Source organism: Vombatus ursinus, unplaced genomic scaffold (assembly GCF_900497805.2).
Source record: "Vombatus ursinus unplaced genomic scaffold, bare-nosed wombat genome assembly UNPS02014807.1, whole genome shotgun sequence".
Taxonomy (NCBI): Eukaryota; Metazoa; Chordata; class Mammalia; order Diprotodontia; family Vombatidae; genus Vombatus; species Vombatus ursinus.
In genome coordinates this window covers 46473603-46491417 of record NW_020954585.1, presented here as the reverse complement: position 1 = coordinate 46491417, position 17815 = coordinate 46473603, and the positions used below count along the sequence as shown (strand labels likewise).

Sequence of the window (17815 nt, the reverse complement as noted above, 5' to 3'; positions counted from 1 at the left end):
AAATAAAATACACAGGATTACAAAAGAAATTTATTATATTGAAACTCAGTTATCAAAATATTTTAAAAATAAGTTTATAAATGCCAGGTTAAGAATCCCTGGATTAAGTGATCTCTAAGATGGCTTTCCATTCTAAGTGTGATCCGCACGTGGATGGGACAGAAAGCTGAGGCTGCAGCTGCCCTCCTGACTGACTACTTAGGGAGCAGGTATGGAGCTCCTTCCTTCTGAGCCTTACCCTGGGAGATGAACCCAGGGCTCCCCCAGCCTTACCCCTGACTGTTCTGGATGTCTTCTCTGCAGGTTACTTCTTTGCAGTGGGCCCCCTCCTGTTTGTCAGCATCTGTGATGTCTGGCTGCAGCTCTTCTCCCAGACACAGGCGTATGCCATCAACTTGGCTGCTGTGGGGACGGTGGCCTTTGGTTGTACAGGTAGGTGAAAGCTGTCCCAGATGGGTTAAAGGAGTGAGGGAATGCCAGTGACCCCTTACATTATTGACAGTGCCCTCGGGGAGGCTGGCCTAGGTAAGCACAAGATCTGGGAGGGGATGAGGCAATGAGGAAATGTCTTGGTCTCCAGTGTATGCCTCGGCCCTGGGCTTGCCCCAGGTCCTGGAAAGATTGATTTGGCTCTGAGGCTTACCCTCTTTTAAGGGAGTTCAATGGGTCTGAGAGTCCTGATATAGTTCTAACCCTTCAGTTGGCCCCAAAGTCTCCATGATGTTGGGGGTTGGGGAGGGAAGACAGGGAATGACAGCTCTTCTCCATGTCTGACCTAGAACCTGATCTCTAGGCAAGAGGAGCTCACCAAGCAGTACGGAGAGGGGAAAATCACCACTTCAGCCTCAGTTCTGGGGTAGGGGTGAGATTTAGCCAAAGCAGGGTCAACTCCTCAGGAGAGGGGGGCAGGTAAGCCCCAGGCTGCTCTTCCTGACTATGTCCTTCCAAGTGGTGGAATGAAAGACCGGTTCTAGAATTAGAAAAACCTGGGCTTAAATCTCTCCTCTAATGCTTATCACCTGTTAAACCTTGAGCAAATCTGGGCCTCAGTTTCCTCATCAGTAAAATGAGGTTGAAATAGATGGCCTCAGGGCAGCTAGATGTCACAGTGGCTAGAGCCCCAGCCCTGAAGCCAGGAGGACCTGAGTTCAAATCCGGCCTCAGGCCAAACACTTGACACTTACTAGCTGTGTGACCTTGGGCAAGTCACTTAACCCCATTGCCTTACCAAAAAAAAAAAAAAAGAAAAGAAAAAAAAAAGAAATAGATGGCCTCTAAGGTCTCTTCCAACTTTAGATCTATGAGTCTCTGACCTTGGGTAAGTCCCTTAACTTCTCTGGGCCTCAGTTTCCTCATCTGTAAAATGAAGGGGTTGGATTTAATAGCCTCTAAGGACCTTTCTGTTTCTAAATCTGTGCCCCTGTGACTTCCTGAGTATTTTATAAAAGAGAAAATGGCCTGATATTAGGTGGTCCTAAATAACTGAATATTCCTCAGTCTTTTCCAATATAACTAGGCACCATTCTGAAGCTGCTCACATCTTCAGCCTCTAGCTTCCAGAAACTTCTATTCTGATAAATTGTGATTAAATAAAGTATGGCCTGGATGGTACAAACATTTATGGATTGATTCTTTTTTTTTTTTAGTAGTTTTAAATTGAGTCAGGGATTTGGGGGGGGGCGCCAAGAAGGAAGGGGGAAAGAAAGACTTCTGCATTATTTCCATTCTGTTCACAGGCAAGAATCAGTTAGCCCAATGGGATACTTTATCTGTCTGCCCTGGGGGATGGCTCTTTCCAAGACCTTCATGCCAGCTCTGTCAGCAGCCGAAGACGGCGAAACTTGATAATGGTCAGGAAAGCCTCCATCTGGTTGCCATAGTCTGGCCAGATATTTCACCCACTCCTAGAAACCTAGGCTTCTGCCAGCTAATCAGCACTAACTACTCCCACCAATGTTTATGGTCTGTTTTATTGCTGTTTTATGAGGTGGGTGAGCTGGGTGGCCTACAGACCCAGGGGCGCTCCCCTCATCTGCAGTGAGAATCCAGAGGGTTCTGGGCCCGTCTCCCTTCTGCCAAGGAAAGCCTGGGGGGTGGGGGTGATGAGGAGTTCAGAAAGGACTCAGCTTCCCAGAGCTGGATGTGGAAAGGCAAGTGGTATGGGAGCCGTGGAGGGGCCCTATAGGCCTATGAGGCCTGCCCATCCCTCATCTTCACTATTGGAGGGAGTTGGGCCAGTGAGGGAGTAGGCCTGATCAATAATCCCTTCATCAACAAGCATTTTTTAAATATCTACTATGTGCCACATACAGTACTAGGCACGGGGATATATAAAGACAAACATCAAACAATCCTTGTTCCCAAGAAGCTTTCATTCTACCTGGGGGAGACAGCATGTGTATATGTGTGTTCATGTGTGTATATACATACATATATATGCACACATATATACACATACACATACATATATACACATGCACACACATATACATACAACATATATAGTATATATGTGTAAATGTATATGTATAATGTAAAATTGCAAGACTGATGCAAGTTAATTTTGGAGGAAGGAATTAGAAATCAGACTTTTCCAATTCTACTTTGCTTCTCTGCCAAGATTCAACTCTATAGACAAACTGACCTTCTTAGGATAAGCTTGTCACTTCTAAACTCACCACCAGGCTACTCATTCAAGCTTTGATTGACACCTCCTCCCTCAGCCTCCTCTCCCCTCTGATTAGAGGGCAGGAGGGTGGAGTAGCAAACTCTTCCCAATGCCTTCCTTTATAGAAGGCTAGAAACTGGACCCTGAGCTCACTCCACTCTGCGTCTGCTGCTCTGCCTGGTTTTAACTCCCTGAAACAAGATGCCCGCTGGTGTCCTTCCCCCCTTTCCTGCCTCCTTTTGGGTGTCATCTCCCCCTTTAGACTATAAACTCCTTAGGGCAGGGACTGTCTTTATTCATTGTGTCCCCAGTGCTTAGCACAGTACCTGGCACGTAGTAGGTCCTTAATAAATGTTTATCGGATATTGAATTTTTGGATATTGGTTGAAGGGATCAGGAAAAGTTTCATATAGAAGGTAGTACTTGAGCCAAGCCTTGAAAGAAACTAGGGATTCTAAGAAGTAGGGTTGAAAAGGGCACTTCTAGCTGGAGTACTTGGTCTAGAACAGGGGTGGGGAACCTTCGGCCTCAAGGCCACATGTGGCCCTCTAGGACCTCAGGTGTGACCCTTTGAATGAATCCAAACTTCACAAAACAAATCCCCTTAATAAAAGGATTTGTTCTGTAAAACTTGACTCAGTCAAAAGACCGAGCCCAAGGACCTAGAAGGCCACATGTGGCCTCAAGGCCGCAGGGTCCCCACCCCTGATCTAGAACTAATCATAATAAATAACACGTATGTAGTGTTTACTGTGTGACAGCATAGTGTTTTATAATTATTATCTCACTTGGTCCTCACTGAAGCAAAACAGAGGCCCAGGGTCACACAGCTCCTAATTGTCTTAGGCTAGATTTGAACTTAGCTCCGAATTTGAACACAGCTCCTAATTGTCTTAGGCTGAGCTTCCTAACTCCCGGCCTGGCACTCTGTCCGCTTTGACACCTAGCTCAATTCAATTCAATTCAACGATCACTTATTAAACATCTACTATCCGTCAAACACTGTGTTTGGTACTGGGGATAAAAAGATAAAAATGTAAAACAATGCCTGCCCTCAAAGAGCTTACATTCTATGGAAGGGGTGGGGGGGAGTTGGTTAATATGGTCTAAAACAGTAGTCTCCAAAGTCCTAGTGGGCAGGGGCCTAACCGCAAGGAATATGTCATCAACCAATCAAAGGGTAAGAAGAGGGGTCAAATCCCACCCTCCCTATAATAGTGGGACTTGTTTCCAACACAACTACATCTGTGCTTATCACCCAACACTATCAACTCCCTCCACAGTTCAAATTCCCAGTTTCCAGCCTTCTGAGTCAAATATCATTCCCTCTGAGTAGTTAAAACCTAACCTCTACTCAAGCACTGATAGCAATAGCTACATGAATACCATTGGGAAAATCCCCCACCCCCACTCATCTCCCACCCAGCATACCCACCTTCTATCCTCTCTCCCCTCCACCTCAGATCACCTTGTAGCTATAGCAGAAACCCCAAAAGGACAGGTTCTCTGCTCCCAAGCAGCAACCACTAAGAGCTCCACCTCCCTCTTTCTCTTTTGGGTGGGACAGAGTGAGTCGCCAGAGTCAGCCAGCATGGGTGTGCTACAGTCTTTACAAGATCTTTCTCCCCAAATCCACCCCTCTTCCCAGGTTCCCTATTTCTGTCATCCTTCCCATCGACCCAAAATCATAACCTTGGTGTCGTCTTTTACTCCTTATTCAGTTTCATCAAGCACATGGCTAGTTACTTTACAAATCTCCCCTGTTTCTACCTTCACAAGTTCTTGAGTTTGACCCCCTCTCTCCACTCACACAGTCATCACCTTTGTTCAGTCCCTCATCACCTCTCACCTGGATTCTCACCACAACCTTCTCATTGGTCTCTCTGCCTTGAGTCTCTCCCTACACTGTTCCATCCTCCACCTAGCTGCCAAATTGATATTCCTATAGTGTAGGTCTGACTATACCCTTCCTGTAATCAATAAACTCCAGTGGCTCCCTATTGACTCTAAGATCAAATACCATATCATCTTTATTTCATTCTTTTTTTTAATTTTTATTTTTGCATAAATTGTATAATGTACATAATTCTTAATAGGGAAGTATAGGTATATATGTAACCCGAGGCTCAAGGCTAGGCATTTGCATGGGATTCTTCTCATTGATGGAGAGAGTGATTACTATCCAGGCCTGAAGGAGGGCAGTGTTGGAGACTACTCATTCTCTCCCAATATGAGAAGAATCCTGTGCAAATGTCTAGGTTTGAGCCTCAGGTTACATACACATCTATACAGAGAGAGTCATACATACAAATGCTTAGATTTGAACCTTCAGTTACATAAAAATTAATAAATATCAATATACACATATGGGGTGGGGGGGATGCTTAAACATGTTTTACTGGTGGGGTACATGATTAAAACAGTTTGGAGACCACTGGTCTAGAGGACTAATTAAAAAGTCCCAGAGATTTCAGGTACAGCCTAGGAGAAGTTCCCTGGATCCAAAGGTTCCCAAACTTATTTGGCCTACCGGCCCCTTTAAAATAAAAAAAATTTACTCAGCGCCTCCCTCAAAATCTACTTTTTTAAACCCTTTAATTGTTTTTATTTTTAGTTTGCAACATTTCAAAAAACTGTAAATTTTTTTAAGTGATGGATCTTAAATTTAATAATTTATTATAAATTTCTGTTTTTTCCCTACATTGAAATTTTGATGATGCAATATTGCTTCATGTAACCAAACAGTATTGTATTGTAAACAAGTCATTACACACACTTCCTGCCAATGCATGCTGGACTTCCCAACCATGCACAACAAGCTTGCCTGCCAACACTTGCTTGTTAAGACCTGTCTCGGACTTCATCACTGATAAGTTATAACTTGCATTTTGTGTGTTTGTTTGGAAAATAATGTAATCATTACGACTTTAACTCTGTTACACAAAGGATGAAACATGTACGAACGGTTTTTCAAAATTTTCTTCTCTTCTTTCCTTAAGCTTCCACAGCCCCCTTATTTTTATTCAATGCCCCCCAATTGCACCTGAGGCTACTACCACCCTACCCCGATTGTTCCAGCACCCCCAAAAGGCAGTATCACCCACTTTGGGAACCTACGCCTGGGTCTCTCCACTCTCCTTTCCCCACACCCCACCATGGGGAGAAGTAATAACATCTTTTTTTCTTTTCTTCTCTCACCGTCTCCTCTCTCTTCAAGTGCAGCAATCCAGTTTCTACGGTTACACAGGGATGCTGCCCAAGAGGTACACCCAGGGGGTGATGACTGGGGAGAGTAAGTATTTTCATCCATCAGAGGTCAATTGCAGGCTCCCCTAGCTTGGTTTCTCCCACATGGTCATTCTCCTGGTCTACCTTGACAGGAGGTAGGGTAGGAAATGGGGAGTGGGAAGTGCATTTGAGGTGATTTGAAGTGACTTCCTTTTTCAGAAGTCACCCTGAAGGCAGTGTGGGAATGCTAGGGAAGGGATGAGGGATACAGAAACCAATGGGAGAGGCTATTCTGGCTTTGAGGAAGCTGGGCTGGGATTCCCACAAGGCTTCCAGCCTTGAGGCAGGGTCCAAGGTTTCTGGTTCCTCAAGCTCCCGGCTAAAGACAACAAAAATATAAAAGGTCCTTCCTGACCAAGCCATTAGGCAATGAGGATGATCCAGAAGTGCTTGGAGTTTGGGTTCAGTCCCCACGTTCTACAGCAGAGGCATCAAACACCCAGCCTGAGGGCCAGGCTGCTCATAACCCACAACATTCCCAAGAACAGCCTGAACCAGATTAAAATGCAATTAGGAAATATTTAACAAAATAAATAAAAATACAAATAAAACATAGATAATAGCACATTTTAAAATTAAGTCAGTATTTTGGGATCCTTAGCATTTAGTGGTCCCCATTTCTATTTGAGTTTGACATCCCTGCTCTATAGGATCCCAGCCTTCTCCCCCCTCTCCCTTTCCTACCCTCCCTTTCCCTCATAAAACTTTAGCCTCTCCTGAAATGCATGAAATCTCAGCTCCAGTCTGAGGGCATGGCAAGTTTGGGTGGGCTTGGATTTGTGTGCATGTGTGTGTGTTTGGAGAGCAGAGAGGAGCAGTTTAGGATTTATGGAGGGCCACTATGTTTGTGGGGGAACAGTGAGTGTCAGGGATTGTGAGTGCATGTAGTATGTGTGTAAGTGATGGGGGAGAGTAGTATGTATGTATATTTTGGCTGTGTATGTAAACAGTGCGTGTATTTGTGGGTAAGTAGTGTTTGTATTAGGACTGCTAGGTTGTTTTTTTATTTTTTAAAAAAGTTAATGACGTGTTTTGTTTTTACTTTCCAAATATTTCCAGAATACCCGGACCTATGATCTGTGCTCTTGTAACAAAGTAAAACAATCAATAAGCAAAGCTAACAATATGGTGCCCTTATCTGAAAGGGCATGCAACGCTGCCCACCTGTAACTCCCTTGCCTCTCTATTTTTAAGTGTTTTTTAAACATTAAAAATGTTTTCTTTCCCTCCCACCCCACCAACCAATGGGAAAAAAAAGAAAAATAAATTCCTTGTGATAGCTATGCATAGCCAAGTCAAGGCAGTAGCCTGCTGGTGGTTCTGCCCACCTCAAGTCTCTCCCCATTCCAATCCATCCTCTATTCAGCCACCTCCCCACTCAGTAAACTCAGGGGGCTCGCTAGGATCAAACATAAAATCCTCTGTCATTCAAAGCCCTTCAAAACCCAGCGCGCCCTCCCTCCTTTCCAGTCTTCTTACCCCTTACTCCTTGACACATACTTTTTGATCCAGTGGCCTCCCGGCTGTGCCATAAATAAGATGCTCCACCTCTTGGCTCTGGGCATTTTCTCTGGCGGTCCCCCATCCCTGGAATTCTCTCCCTCCTTATCTCTGCCTCCTGGCTTCTCTGGCCTCCTTTAAGTCCCAACTAAAATCCACCTTCTAGAAAACCTTCCCCAATCCTTCTTAAGTGTCTTTCCTCTTTTAATTGTTTCCTATTTATGCTGCCTAGAGCTCCTTGTATATATCTGTTTGCTTGTTGACTCCTCCAGGAGATTGTGAGCGCCTTGAGGGCAGGGACTATCTTTTTGCATGCTTCTTTTTGTATCCCCAGACTTAGCACAGTGACTGGTATATAATAGGTGCTTAATAAGTGCTTATTGACTAACAAATTCCCTCCCTGGAGCTGTTGCTTATGTACAAAGTGTTTCAAAATTCTTAGTTTAGTTAAGCGATCGGTTTAAAGACCTTGTATTTCTTTGCATGTGTTTGTGAGAGTTGTGTGTACACAGTGTGTGTAAAAGTGTATTTGTGTATGGCTGTTATGTGTAAGCAATGTGTAAGCATTGTTTGTATCTGTGTAAAAGTTTGGGAGGGGAAGGGTGTATGTTTATGGGATAAGTTTTGTGTCTGTGTATTTCTCCGTGTGTAAGCTTGAGGGGATCAGGGTCTGTGCATCCATTTGTGGAGGGCGGTAGTGTGTGCGCTTGTGTGGAGGAGAGAGACCAAGACGTATATTTGAGTGTGGGAGTGATGTATGTGGGGGCTCGGCGTAGAGGTGTCATTGTGTGTAACCGTGGGACGTCTGCGTGGAACGGCATTGCGTATACATGGGGGAGGGTCAGCTCAGGCTCCCCGCGCCCTGCCCTGACCACTAACTCCCTCTCGCTCAGGCACTGCTGGGGTGATCATCTCGCTCAGTCGCATCTTCACCAAGCTGCTGCTGTCGGACGAGAAGGAGAACACCATCATTTTCTTCTTCATCTCTATTGGCATGGAGCTCATGTGCCTGATTTTGCACGTGCTGGTGAAGCGTACCCGCTTTGTCCGTTACTACACTGCCCGCTCCCAGGAGGGCGCGCCGGAGCTCAAGGGCAGCGTGGCCACTGGCACCGGCTACCGAGTGCACCATGACGTCATTGCCGAGGAAGTACGATTCGTAAGTGTTTAGGAGCGAGGTGGGTGGGAAGGCAGATGTACCCTGCGATCCTTGGCTAGATGCATCCCAACCCAGGAGCTCTCCCACAGGGATAGTGGCCTTCAGGAAACTTATGCACTGCTCTCCAACACACCCAGCCCCTATAAACTTGTACAAGGAGAAATACACAAGCAACACCCCCAGTACACACGTTATTTGTATCACACATACTATTCCCTATATGCTACTTCCCCTTCCCATATAGCCTCCCCCAAAACACATGCACATACACATTACTTCCCTTCTAAAAAAAAAAATCTATCCATTACTAGTATGCACACTGCTTACACACAAAAGCCCCCTCCCTCCATATTCTGACACTGCCCTCTGATAATCAGAAGACATCATCACTGTTGTAGGCTTTGCTGCTGCCCAGCTAACATGGTGACTTTTAGAGTAATTTCCTCTCCCTGGTATACTGAAAAGGGTTCTGGATTTGGACCACTTCTAGGATCAAATAGAAAATTCTCTGTCTGGCATTTAAAGATTTTTATAACCCACTCCCCTGGGTTTCAAATACTCACTCTACTACTTACCCAGAGCCATAACCCGCTTGCCCCATGGGCCACCATGGCAAATTCAGGGTGCTGGACCTAGTCATTGGAGGGTATAGTTCCTTCCGGAAATTCACAAACCTCTAACTCCCCTGAGGTCCTCTTGTCAGCTCTGGGTTTCTCCTCCATGAGATCCTTCTTATAGACTCTGACTTCCCACCACCTCCCTTTCTCTAGTATGACTAGACTCATAGTTAAATTATTATTATCTTATTAAATTATTTCCATTACACAACCTGTCCATTCCTGACTCAACTGTCTTTTACCCCAGATGAAAATATTCCTAATCACAGCTGTGTACTTATTAGTTGTGTGACCTTCAGTTTCCTCATTGATAAAATGAGAGAATTGGACTAGATCTATCTCAGGTTCTTTCTACTTTAACCTGGAGGTCTCAGTTTCCCCATCTGCCCTTCCCTGCCTTAAATCACAGGGATGGTTTGAAATAAGGTCTATAATAACAACATATACATACTGCTTTAAGGTTTGCTGTCTCTAATATATATACACACACACATATATACACATAATCTCATTTATATATAATATTATCTCATCACAACATGCATATATATAAAATAAAAATCGCATCACAACCTTGTGAGGTTATTATTATTATTATTATTGCTATGTTATAGATGAGGAGATTAAGAGGTTAAGTACTTGCCCAGTATTGCACAGCTAGTAAGTATCTGAGGCAAGATTCAAACTCAGGTCTTCCTGACTTCAAGTACAGTGTTCTGTCCATTATGTCAACTAGAAAGAAAGATATTATTGTAGACTTGAAATTCCCTATAAAATGTCATTAGTTCAGATGGCAATACTTCTTCATATCTGTTTATGACCAGGACATGTTTATCTCCCAGAGATCACAGCATCTCATAATTCAAAGGCAGAAGGGAACGCATTGATCCTCCCACTCATACCCCCCCCCCCAAAAATCCCTTCTACAACATCCCTGGCAAGTGGGTATTCAGTCTTTGCTTGAAGACCTTCAATGAGGAGCAAGCTACCACCTTCCACAGCAGCATATTCCACTTTTGGACAGTCCTGCATTTGCTTCTTTGCAGCTAGGTAGTGCAGTGGACAGAGAATAGGGCCTGGAGTCAAGAAAGACCTGAGTTCAAATCCAGCCTTAGACACTCACTAGCCATGTGACCCTGGGCAAGCCACTTAACTGCTATTAGCCTCAGTTTCCTCAATCGCAAAATGGAGATAATAATTGCACCTACCTTCCAGGGGTGCGGTGAGGATCAGATGAGATGTTTGTAAAGGGCTTAGTGCCTGGCACATAGTAGGTGCTGAATAAATACTTGTTTCTTTCCTTTTCAACTTCCAACCCTCGCACCTAGTTTTGTTCTCTGGGACCGCATAAAATAAGTTGAATGCCTCTTCTAGGTGATATTCCTTCAAAAACCAGGAAACATTGCATAGATTTCAAGTTGGAAGAGACCATAGAGATCCCTTTGTCCAGAGTTGACACACTTATGCAAAACTGGCCAAACTACATTAACATGTAATTGGGAAATGTTTAACACCATGACTAAAAATACAATGCAACATGGATGATGCCAATTTGTGGTTTTCTTAGTCAATATGACATGCACTCTTTTTTATTTGAATTTGGTGCCATTGCTCTAGTCAACTCCATTTTCTAGCGAAGGTAGCTAGGTGGCTATGTCCTCACAGCAACAAAGTACAAAACCAAGATTCAAACCCGGGTCCTTTGACCTCACCAGCCTTCTTTCCACTGAACCATACTGTCCTTTGTACCCTTTAAATCACCGAACCCTAGATATAGAGCTAGAAGGGACCGGAGAGGTAATCTAGTCCAACGCTTTATTTTACAGATGGGGAAGCTGAGTCCTGGAAGCTAAGAGGTGACATAGCTAGTGAATGGCAGAGCCAGGTCCAGGGACTCCAAACCGAACCCATTTCCCCTGTTTCATGTGTTTTCCAACTTAGTCACCTGCCTCTAGACACTCTCGAGCTGATTAGATCAGATCGGCAGTTCTCAAGCTTTTTGGTCCCAGTACCGCTTTACACTCCTGAAAATTAGTGACAGTTCTCCCGAAGAGCTTTTGTTTATGGGAGCTGTATCTCTTGATATTCACCGCATTAGAAATGAAAACATCTTAGTTATGAAACTTATTATGAAAATAGTTTTGACCTTGTGGATCCTCTGAAAGGGTCATGAAGACCCCCAGGGTTCCCCGGACCACGCTCAGAATTGCTGGATTAGATAATTCCAATGTTTTATCCAGAACTCTTTTTTTAAAAAAAGTATTTATTTGGCATTTCTTTTGTGCCCATTCCTGTGCTGCTGTTATTGTTGTTATTCAGTCGTTTCAGTCACGTCTGATTCTTCATGACTCCATTTGGAGTTTTCTTGGCAAAGATATTGGAGTGGTTTGCCATTTCCTTCTCCAGCTCATTTTACAGATGAGGAAACTGAGGCAGACAGAGTTTAAGTGACTTGCCCAGGGTCACACAGCTCATGAATGTCTGAGGCCGGATTTGAACTCAGAAAGATGAGTCTTCCTGACTCAAAGCCCAGTGCTCTATCCACTACGCAAAGAAGCCTAAGACAATGGTTCCTGTCCAGGAACTGATTGTTATCAGAAAGACAAAATTATACGTGCATGAACAATGATTAGCCCTTTGCAAACTGGAAAGTGCTATATACATGCGACTTCTTACTGTTATTGGAGATTGATTACAGAAAGAACATAATGCTGAAATGTGCAGCACAGATTGTAAGTGCAGGGGTATTTAGAGAAACAGGATATTATAGAGGCTGGGCCTTGATGAATAGGTAAGAGTCAATTTGCTGAATATTTATTGAAGGCCTACCATGTGCAAAACATTGTACTAGGTGCTGGGGCTGTAATGACAAAAGTGAAATAGTTCCTTCCCTCAGGGAACTTACATTCTAATGAAAGGAGTGTTCAGTATGCAAATAGGTTGGGAGGAGCAGGGAGGACAGTACAAGAAAGGAAGTTATTCAAAAATAAGTTATAAAAAGTACCTTCATTATTTTACACATTAAAAAGTATAAATAGGGGCAGCTAGGTGGTGCAGTGGATAGAGCCCCAGGCCCTGAAGTCAGGAAGACCTGAGTTCAAATCTGGCCTCTGACCAAACACTTGACACTTACTAGCTGTGTGACCTTGGGCAAGTCACTTAACCCCAATTGCCTAAAAAAAAATAAAAAACACAAAAACAAACAAACAAACAAACAAAAAAGTATAAATAATAAGATTTTTTTGCCTAAGAGACAGTGTGCCATAGTGGATAGAGATAATAACAACAACAACAACAATAACTAACTTACCATGTGCCAAGCACTTTACAAATATTATCTCAAGATCTAGCATTGGTCCTGGGAAGACCTGGGTTCAAATTCTTCTTCTAAACACATACTGGCTTTGTGACCCTGGGCAAGTCACTTTTAGTTGAGGCAACTAAGACTGTAAGTTGCAAAGAAGGTGCCAATTTCAATTGTTAGAGGGAGTTTCCTCTTTGGTGAGTTCTCTATCAATGAAATCACAGGTCCTATCCATGGACAGTTATTCCTTCCATATTGCAGCGGTTAGAGGTGAGGATCGGCACCCCCACAATCTGGAAAATCTGTGTACAATTTTTTGGCCCTCACTTTGTACCAGAGAATTCTGAATTATTATAATATTAAAAGGTAAACTATGTTGATATTACATAATACTATACATATATTTTATGCATATCTGAGTTTCTAAACTTTTTCTCTCTTCTGCTGGCCTTCACGTATTGTCTGCGGCTTCTACAAAACTCCTCCAAAATTCCCATTTAATTTCTTCTGCCAACCCTCGCTATATCAAAACTTCAGTGGAGAAAGTCTTATTGTGGAAGGGATGACAGTACTTACCTTCCTCCTGGGGAAGTAGCAGGGGAAAGGGTATATGCCCAGAGGGGAATGAGCTCACAGAGATAGCCAGATACATGCACAGGAGGTCAGGTTGGTGGGCCAGCCTTGCCCCTAATACTCAGTGGCATAGAGTGCTGGGTCTGGAGTCAGAAGGACCTGAATTCAGATCCATACTTACTAGCTGTGTGAGTCTGTCTATAAAATGAGGATAATAATAGTGCCTGTCTCACTCAGTGTTTAAGGATCAAATGAGAGGACATTTGTAAAGTGCTTAGCACAGTGCCTGATGCATAGTAGGTAGTTAATAAATCCTTGTTCCATTGTTCTCCTACTACAACTTGTTAAATCTATCTAAACTAGACTAGGATTAGATTAGACCAGGGGTGGGGAACCTGTGTCCTTGAGGGCCTCAGAAGCCTGTTCTGGCTCTTGATCTATGATTCTATGTTCCTATGAGATGAAACCTCAGTTTTCTCATCTGTAAGATGAGCCCTAAATCTATGTTACTGGGGGCATAGGTCACTTACTGCCACTGCCTCACATCTCTGTTAAAAGGCCCAAAAGATTACTTCCCCCATTGGTAAATGGCAAATCCTACAGGGGAAGAAGTGGGACTTCTGTCCTCAAGTCTATGTCACCCAGATATTTTGGAACAATGTTGGGCTCTACAACTCACATAAGACACTCCAGCCTTGTGGAATCATAAACTAACCAAAAATATACCTGCGGCTAATTCATTGAGGAGGAGGCCTGTGATGTCACAGAGGCATGTTAATGCATTAAAGCCAGAGCACCTTGGTGCAGTCGTGCTGGGAAGGAGTAACCAATCAATCCATTAATCAAAAAGCTTTTTTGTTGTTCAGTCGTGCGCGTCCAACTCTTCATGACCCCACTTGGGGTTTTGTTGGCAAAGATACTGGAGTGGCCAATTCCTTCTCCAGCTCATTTTACAGATGAGGAAACTGAGGCAAACGGGGTTAGGTGACTTGCCCAGGGTCACACAGCTAGTAAGTGTCTGAACTTAGGAAGAGGAGTCTGCCTGATTCCCAGCCCAGTCCTCTGTCCACTGTGACACCAAGCTGCCCCCAGTAAGCTTTTAATAAGGGCCTATTACATCCCAGGCCCTGCGCTAGATGTTAGGAGTTATAGAGAATAATAGAACAGTCCCTGCCCCCAAAGAACCTACATTCTAACGGGGAAAATCACATGGACGTATGTAAATATATACAGAGTAAATGCAAAATAAATATATGCTACTTGGGGGAGGGAGGGCATTTGGGGCTGGGATGAGGAAGGGCCATACGTGGAAGGTGGCACTTGAGCTGAGTCTTGAAGGAACAAAAGGATTCTAGCAGAGGGCACAGTGAAGGTAGTGGATTCCAGCCCTGGCGGACAGCCTTTTCCAAAGCACAGAAATTAGAGATGAAGTACTGTGTCAGAGGACCCATCCTTAGAGTCCCTCGAAGGATGCCTTCTACCTCTGAGGGCCTCAAGGTCATAGGATCATCGTTTAAAACTCTAAGGGAACTCTAAAACCATCTAGTCCAACTCCCCCATTTTGCAGATGAAGAAACTGAGGCACAGAGAGGTTAAACAATTCCTCTGGAGTTACAAAGTCAACAAGTCAAAAAATATTGATTAAGTACCTTCTATGTGCCAGGCACTGTGCTAAGCACAAAGGATACAAAGAAAAACAAAAGACAGTCCCTGCCCCTAAGGAGCTCCCTGTCTAATGGGGGAAACAGAATGCAAATAACTACGTACAAACAAGATATATACAGGATAAACTGGAGGTAGTCACAGAGGGAAAGCAATAACATTAAGGGGGAATAGCAAAGGCCTCTTGCAGAAGATGAGATTTTACTTGGGACTTGAAGGAAGCTAGAGAAACCAGCAGACGGCAATTAAGAGGGAAAGCATTCCTTGCATGGGGAAAATGTCCAGAGTTGGGAGATTTCTGCCATGTTTGATGAAGAGCAAAGAAGCCAGTATCACTAGAACCTAGAGTATTAGGAGGGGAGTAAGGTGTAAGAAGACTGGAAAGCCAAGAAGGGTCAAGGTTCCTTGGAAAGGGCTTAAAATGCCAAAAGAGTATTTTATATTTGATCCTGGAGCTGCTGGAGTTTATTGCCTGGAGAGAGACATGGTCAGACCAGGTAGGAAGGGTTTTAAAAGCATAAACCACATAGGTGGTTAAGCATCAGGCAGGATTTGAACTCAGGTACAATGACTCCACAACCAGTGTTTGTTTTTCCCCACCCTACCACACAAGCCCCCAAATGGGACAGAGTCTAGGTCAGATGCTAGTTACGTCTCTGAAGTCTGGAAATCCCTGGCAATGGCTCTGCCTCCAGACTTGAGTCCACCTAGAAGCTGAGACTCAGCTTGCCTCCTGCGGCCCCAACCCAGGGCTCTGCGGATGGGAGATGACGAAGCGGACCCATCCGCCCCAGACTCCCGCCCATCTGGCCTGAGGGACTTATTTGTCAGCTGGCGGAGCATGTGAACGGGTGGGAGATCTCTAACTGGAGGAGGATGTATGAGGGCGTCCCGGCCGATGGGCACCTCGGGAACGTTTGCTGGGCTAAGCAGAATGCTCATTTGGAAGCAGGGACTTGGGTCTGGTCCCGCCGCAGCTGTATCCCAATTAGCCTGATCGGAGCAGTCTGCACAGCTGTTCGGACTAAGCGTAGGATGCCATCTAGTGGTGGATGGAGGTGATACACCTGCCTTTCGCTGCTCTCAAAGGCATGAGCGCTGAAGAGCTTCGAATTTAGAGACTTCAGGGGCAAATCTCCTCATCTTCCAGATGAGTTCACTGAGGCCCCAAGATCAGTGACTTGCCAGGGTCACACAGATAGTAAGTGTCTGAGGAGAGACTCGAACTCAGAGCTTCCTGACTGCAAGTCCATCCAGGATACCATGAAACTGAACCAAGATCCTTTGCCTCCAAAGTCTAGAGTCCTTTTCACTGTACGAGGATGTCCCTACGGGACCTTTTCTCCTCTTCCCACAAGAGCAAGGAGACACTTCTCAGTTCCTGTCTTTATAGCAATGTGGGCAAGAGAGCAATAGCATTATCCTGAATTTCTAGGAACTCAAAGGGGACTCAGAAGCCGTTTAGTCCAACCCCCCCCCATTTTACAGGTGAACAAACCAAGACCCAGAGAAGTTGAGTAACTTGCCCAAGGTCACACAGGTGAAAGAGTCAGGACTTAAAGCCAGGTCTTCTGACTTTTTTTTTTTTTAGGCAATTGGGGTTAAATGACTTGCCCAGGGTCACACAGCTCATAAGTGTCAGGTGTTTGGTCTGAGGCCAGATTTGAACTCAGGTCCTCCTGACTCCAGGGCAGGTGCTCTATCCACTATGCCACCTAGCTGCCCCTCTTCTGACTTCTAAGTCACTACTCTGCTGTGAGGAATTCAACAGGGTGACAGGGGACATTGCAGACAGAGGAAACTGCTGCAGTGCCACACTGCCTCCAGAAGATACAAAGTTCCATTCAGGCAAGTTGCCTGCCCTCACATAGCTTACATTCTAGTAAGGGGATAAGACGCAAACACAAATAATTTTAATATTATATGATGCAGGAAACATGGTATGGTGGAAAGAGCACTGGATTTTGAGTCCTGGCTTTGCTCTTTACTACCTTGGGTGACTTTCACCAAGTCATTTCACTCCTCTGGGTCTCAGTTTCTCATTGATGAAAAAAAATAATAACTAACAGCTCTTTAAGGTTTGCAAAACATTTTATGTTATCTCATTTAAAAAAGTTGGACTGGGTGACCTCTAAGATGTCTTCTGGCTCTAAATCTATCATCCCATGAAGTCAGTCAGTTAACAAGCATTTATTAAGCACTTACTGTGTTCCAGGCACTATGCTAAGGATTGGGAATATAAAGAAAGACAAAAAAAGAAAGGTACAAAATGATTGCTAGGTGAAATATGAGGGAAAGGTTATTGATTGGGGGACAAATCTAAGAAAGCTTTGGAGAGGAGTTAGATTTTAAAAGGTTGGGTAGGAATTCAACAGGGTGGTAGGGAACAGAAGAAACATCCTTAACAAAGGCATAGAGACAAGAAGGCTAAGGGTGTGTATAGGAGGTCCAAGCATTCTGCTTAGTGCAGTTTGACTAGAGTATAGGCTTCATAGAAAAGAATAGCCTATGATCAATCTGATAGAAAAGATTGATATGATTTCCTAAGGCTAATATATCTCCTGTCTTTGGACCATAAGTGTGAAATGAGGCACGAATTTTCACGCATGGCCAATGTGTGGGTTTGATTCACTTGACTATACAAGGGAGAGTTTGATGGGGGGGGTCATTAAGAAGTGATATTGATGTAAAAGAAGATTGATAAAACATTTTAAAAGAAAGATGTAATTGGGGGGAAACAAAATATATTAAATTTTTTTAAAAAGAAAAAAATTTAGAAAAACAAAATTAGTACCAGGTTGCAAAGAGCTTTGTATGCCAGGCAGAGGGGAATGAACTTTAACTAAGTTAATTTTTTTTGTCCAATCAATAAATATTTATTAAGTACTTACTATGTGCCAGGCACTATTCTAAGCAGTGGCGATACAAAGAGAGGTAAAAGACAGTCTCTACCCTCAAGGAGCTTATATTCTAATGGGGGAGACAACATATAAACAAGTGTGTGTGTGTGTGTGTGTGTGTGTGTGTGTGTGTGTGTGTGTGTG

General features: G+C 44.0%; 1 protein-coding gene across 1 annotated transcript in view; it reads left to right on the top strand.

Annotated features, from left to right (window-relative positions):
- SLC29A4 (solute carrier family 29 member 4) overlaps window positions 1–17815 on the top strand; it is a 43127-nt gene that overhangs the window by 18371 nt on the left and 6941 nt on the right. Inside the window, exons 4-6 of the mRNA XM_027874295.1 lie at window positions 304–432; window positions 5886–5960; window positions 8350–8615. Coding sequence (XP_027730096.1) covers window positions 304–432; window positions 5886–5960; window positions 8350–8615 — 470 coding nt within the window. The remainder of the gene's footprint in view (window positions 1–303; window positions 433–5885; window positions 5961–8349; window positions 8616–17815) is intronic.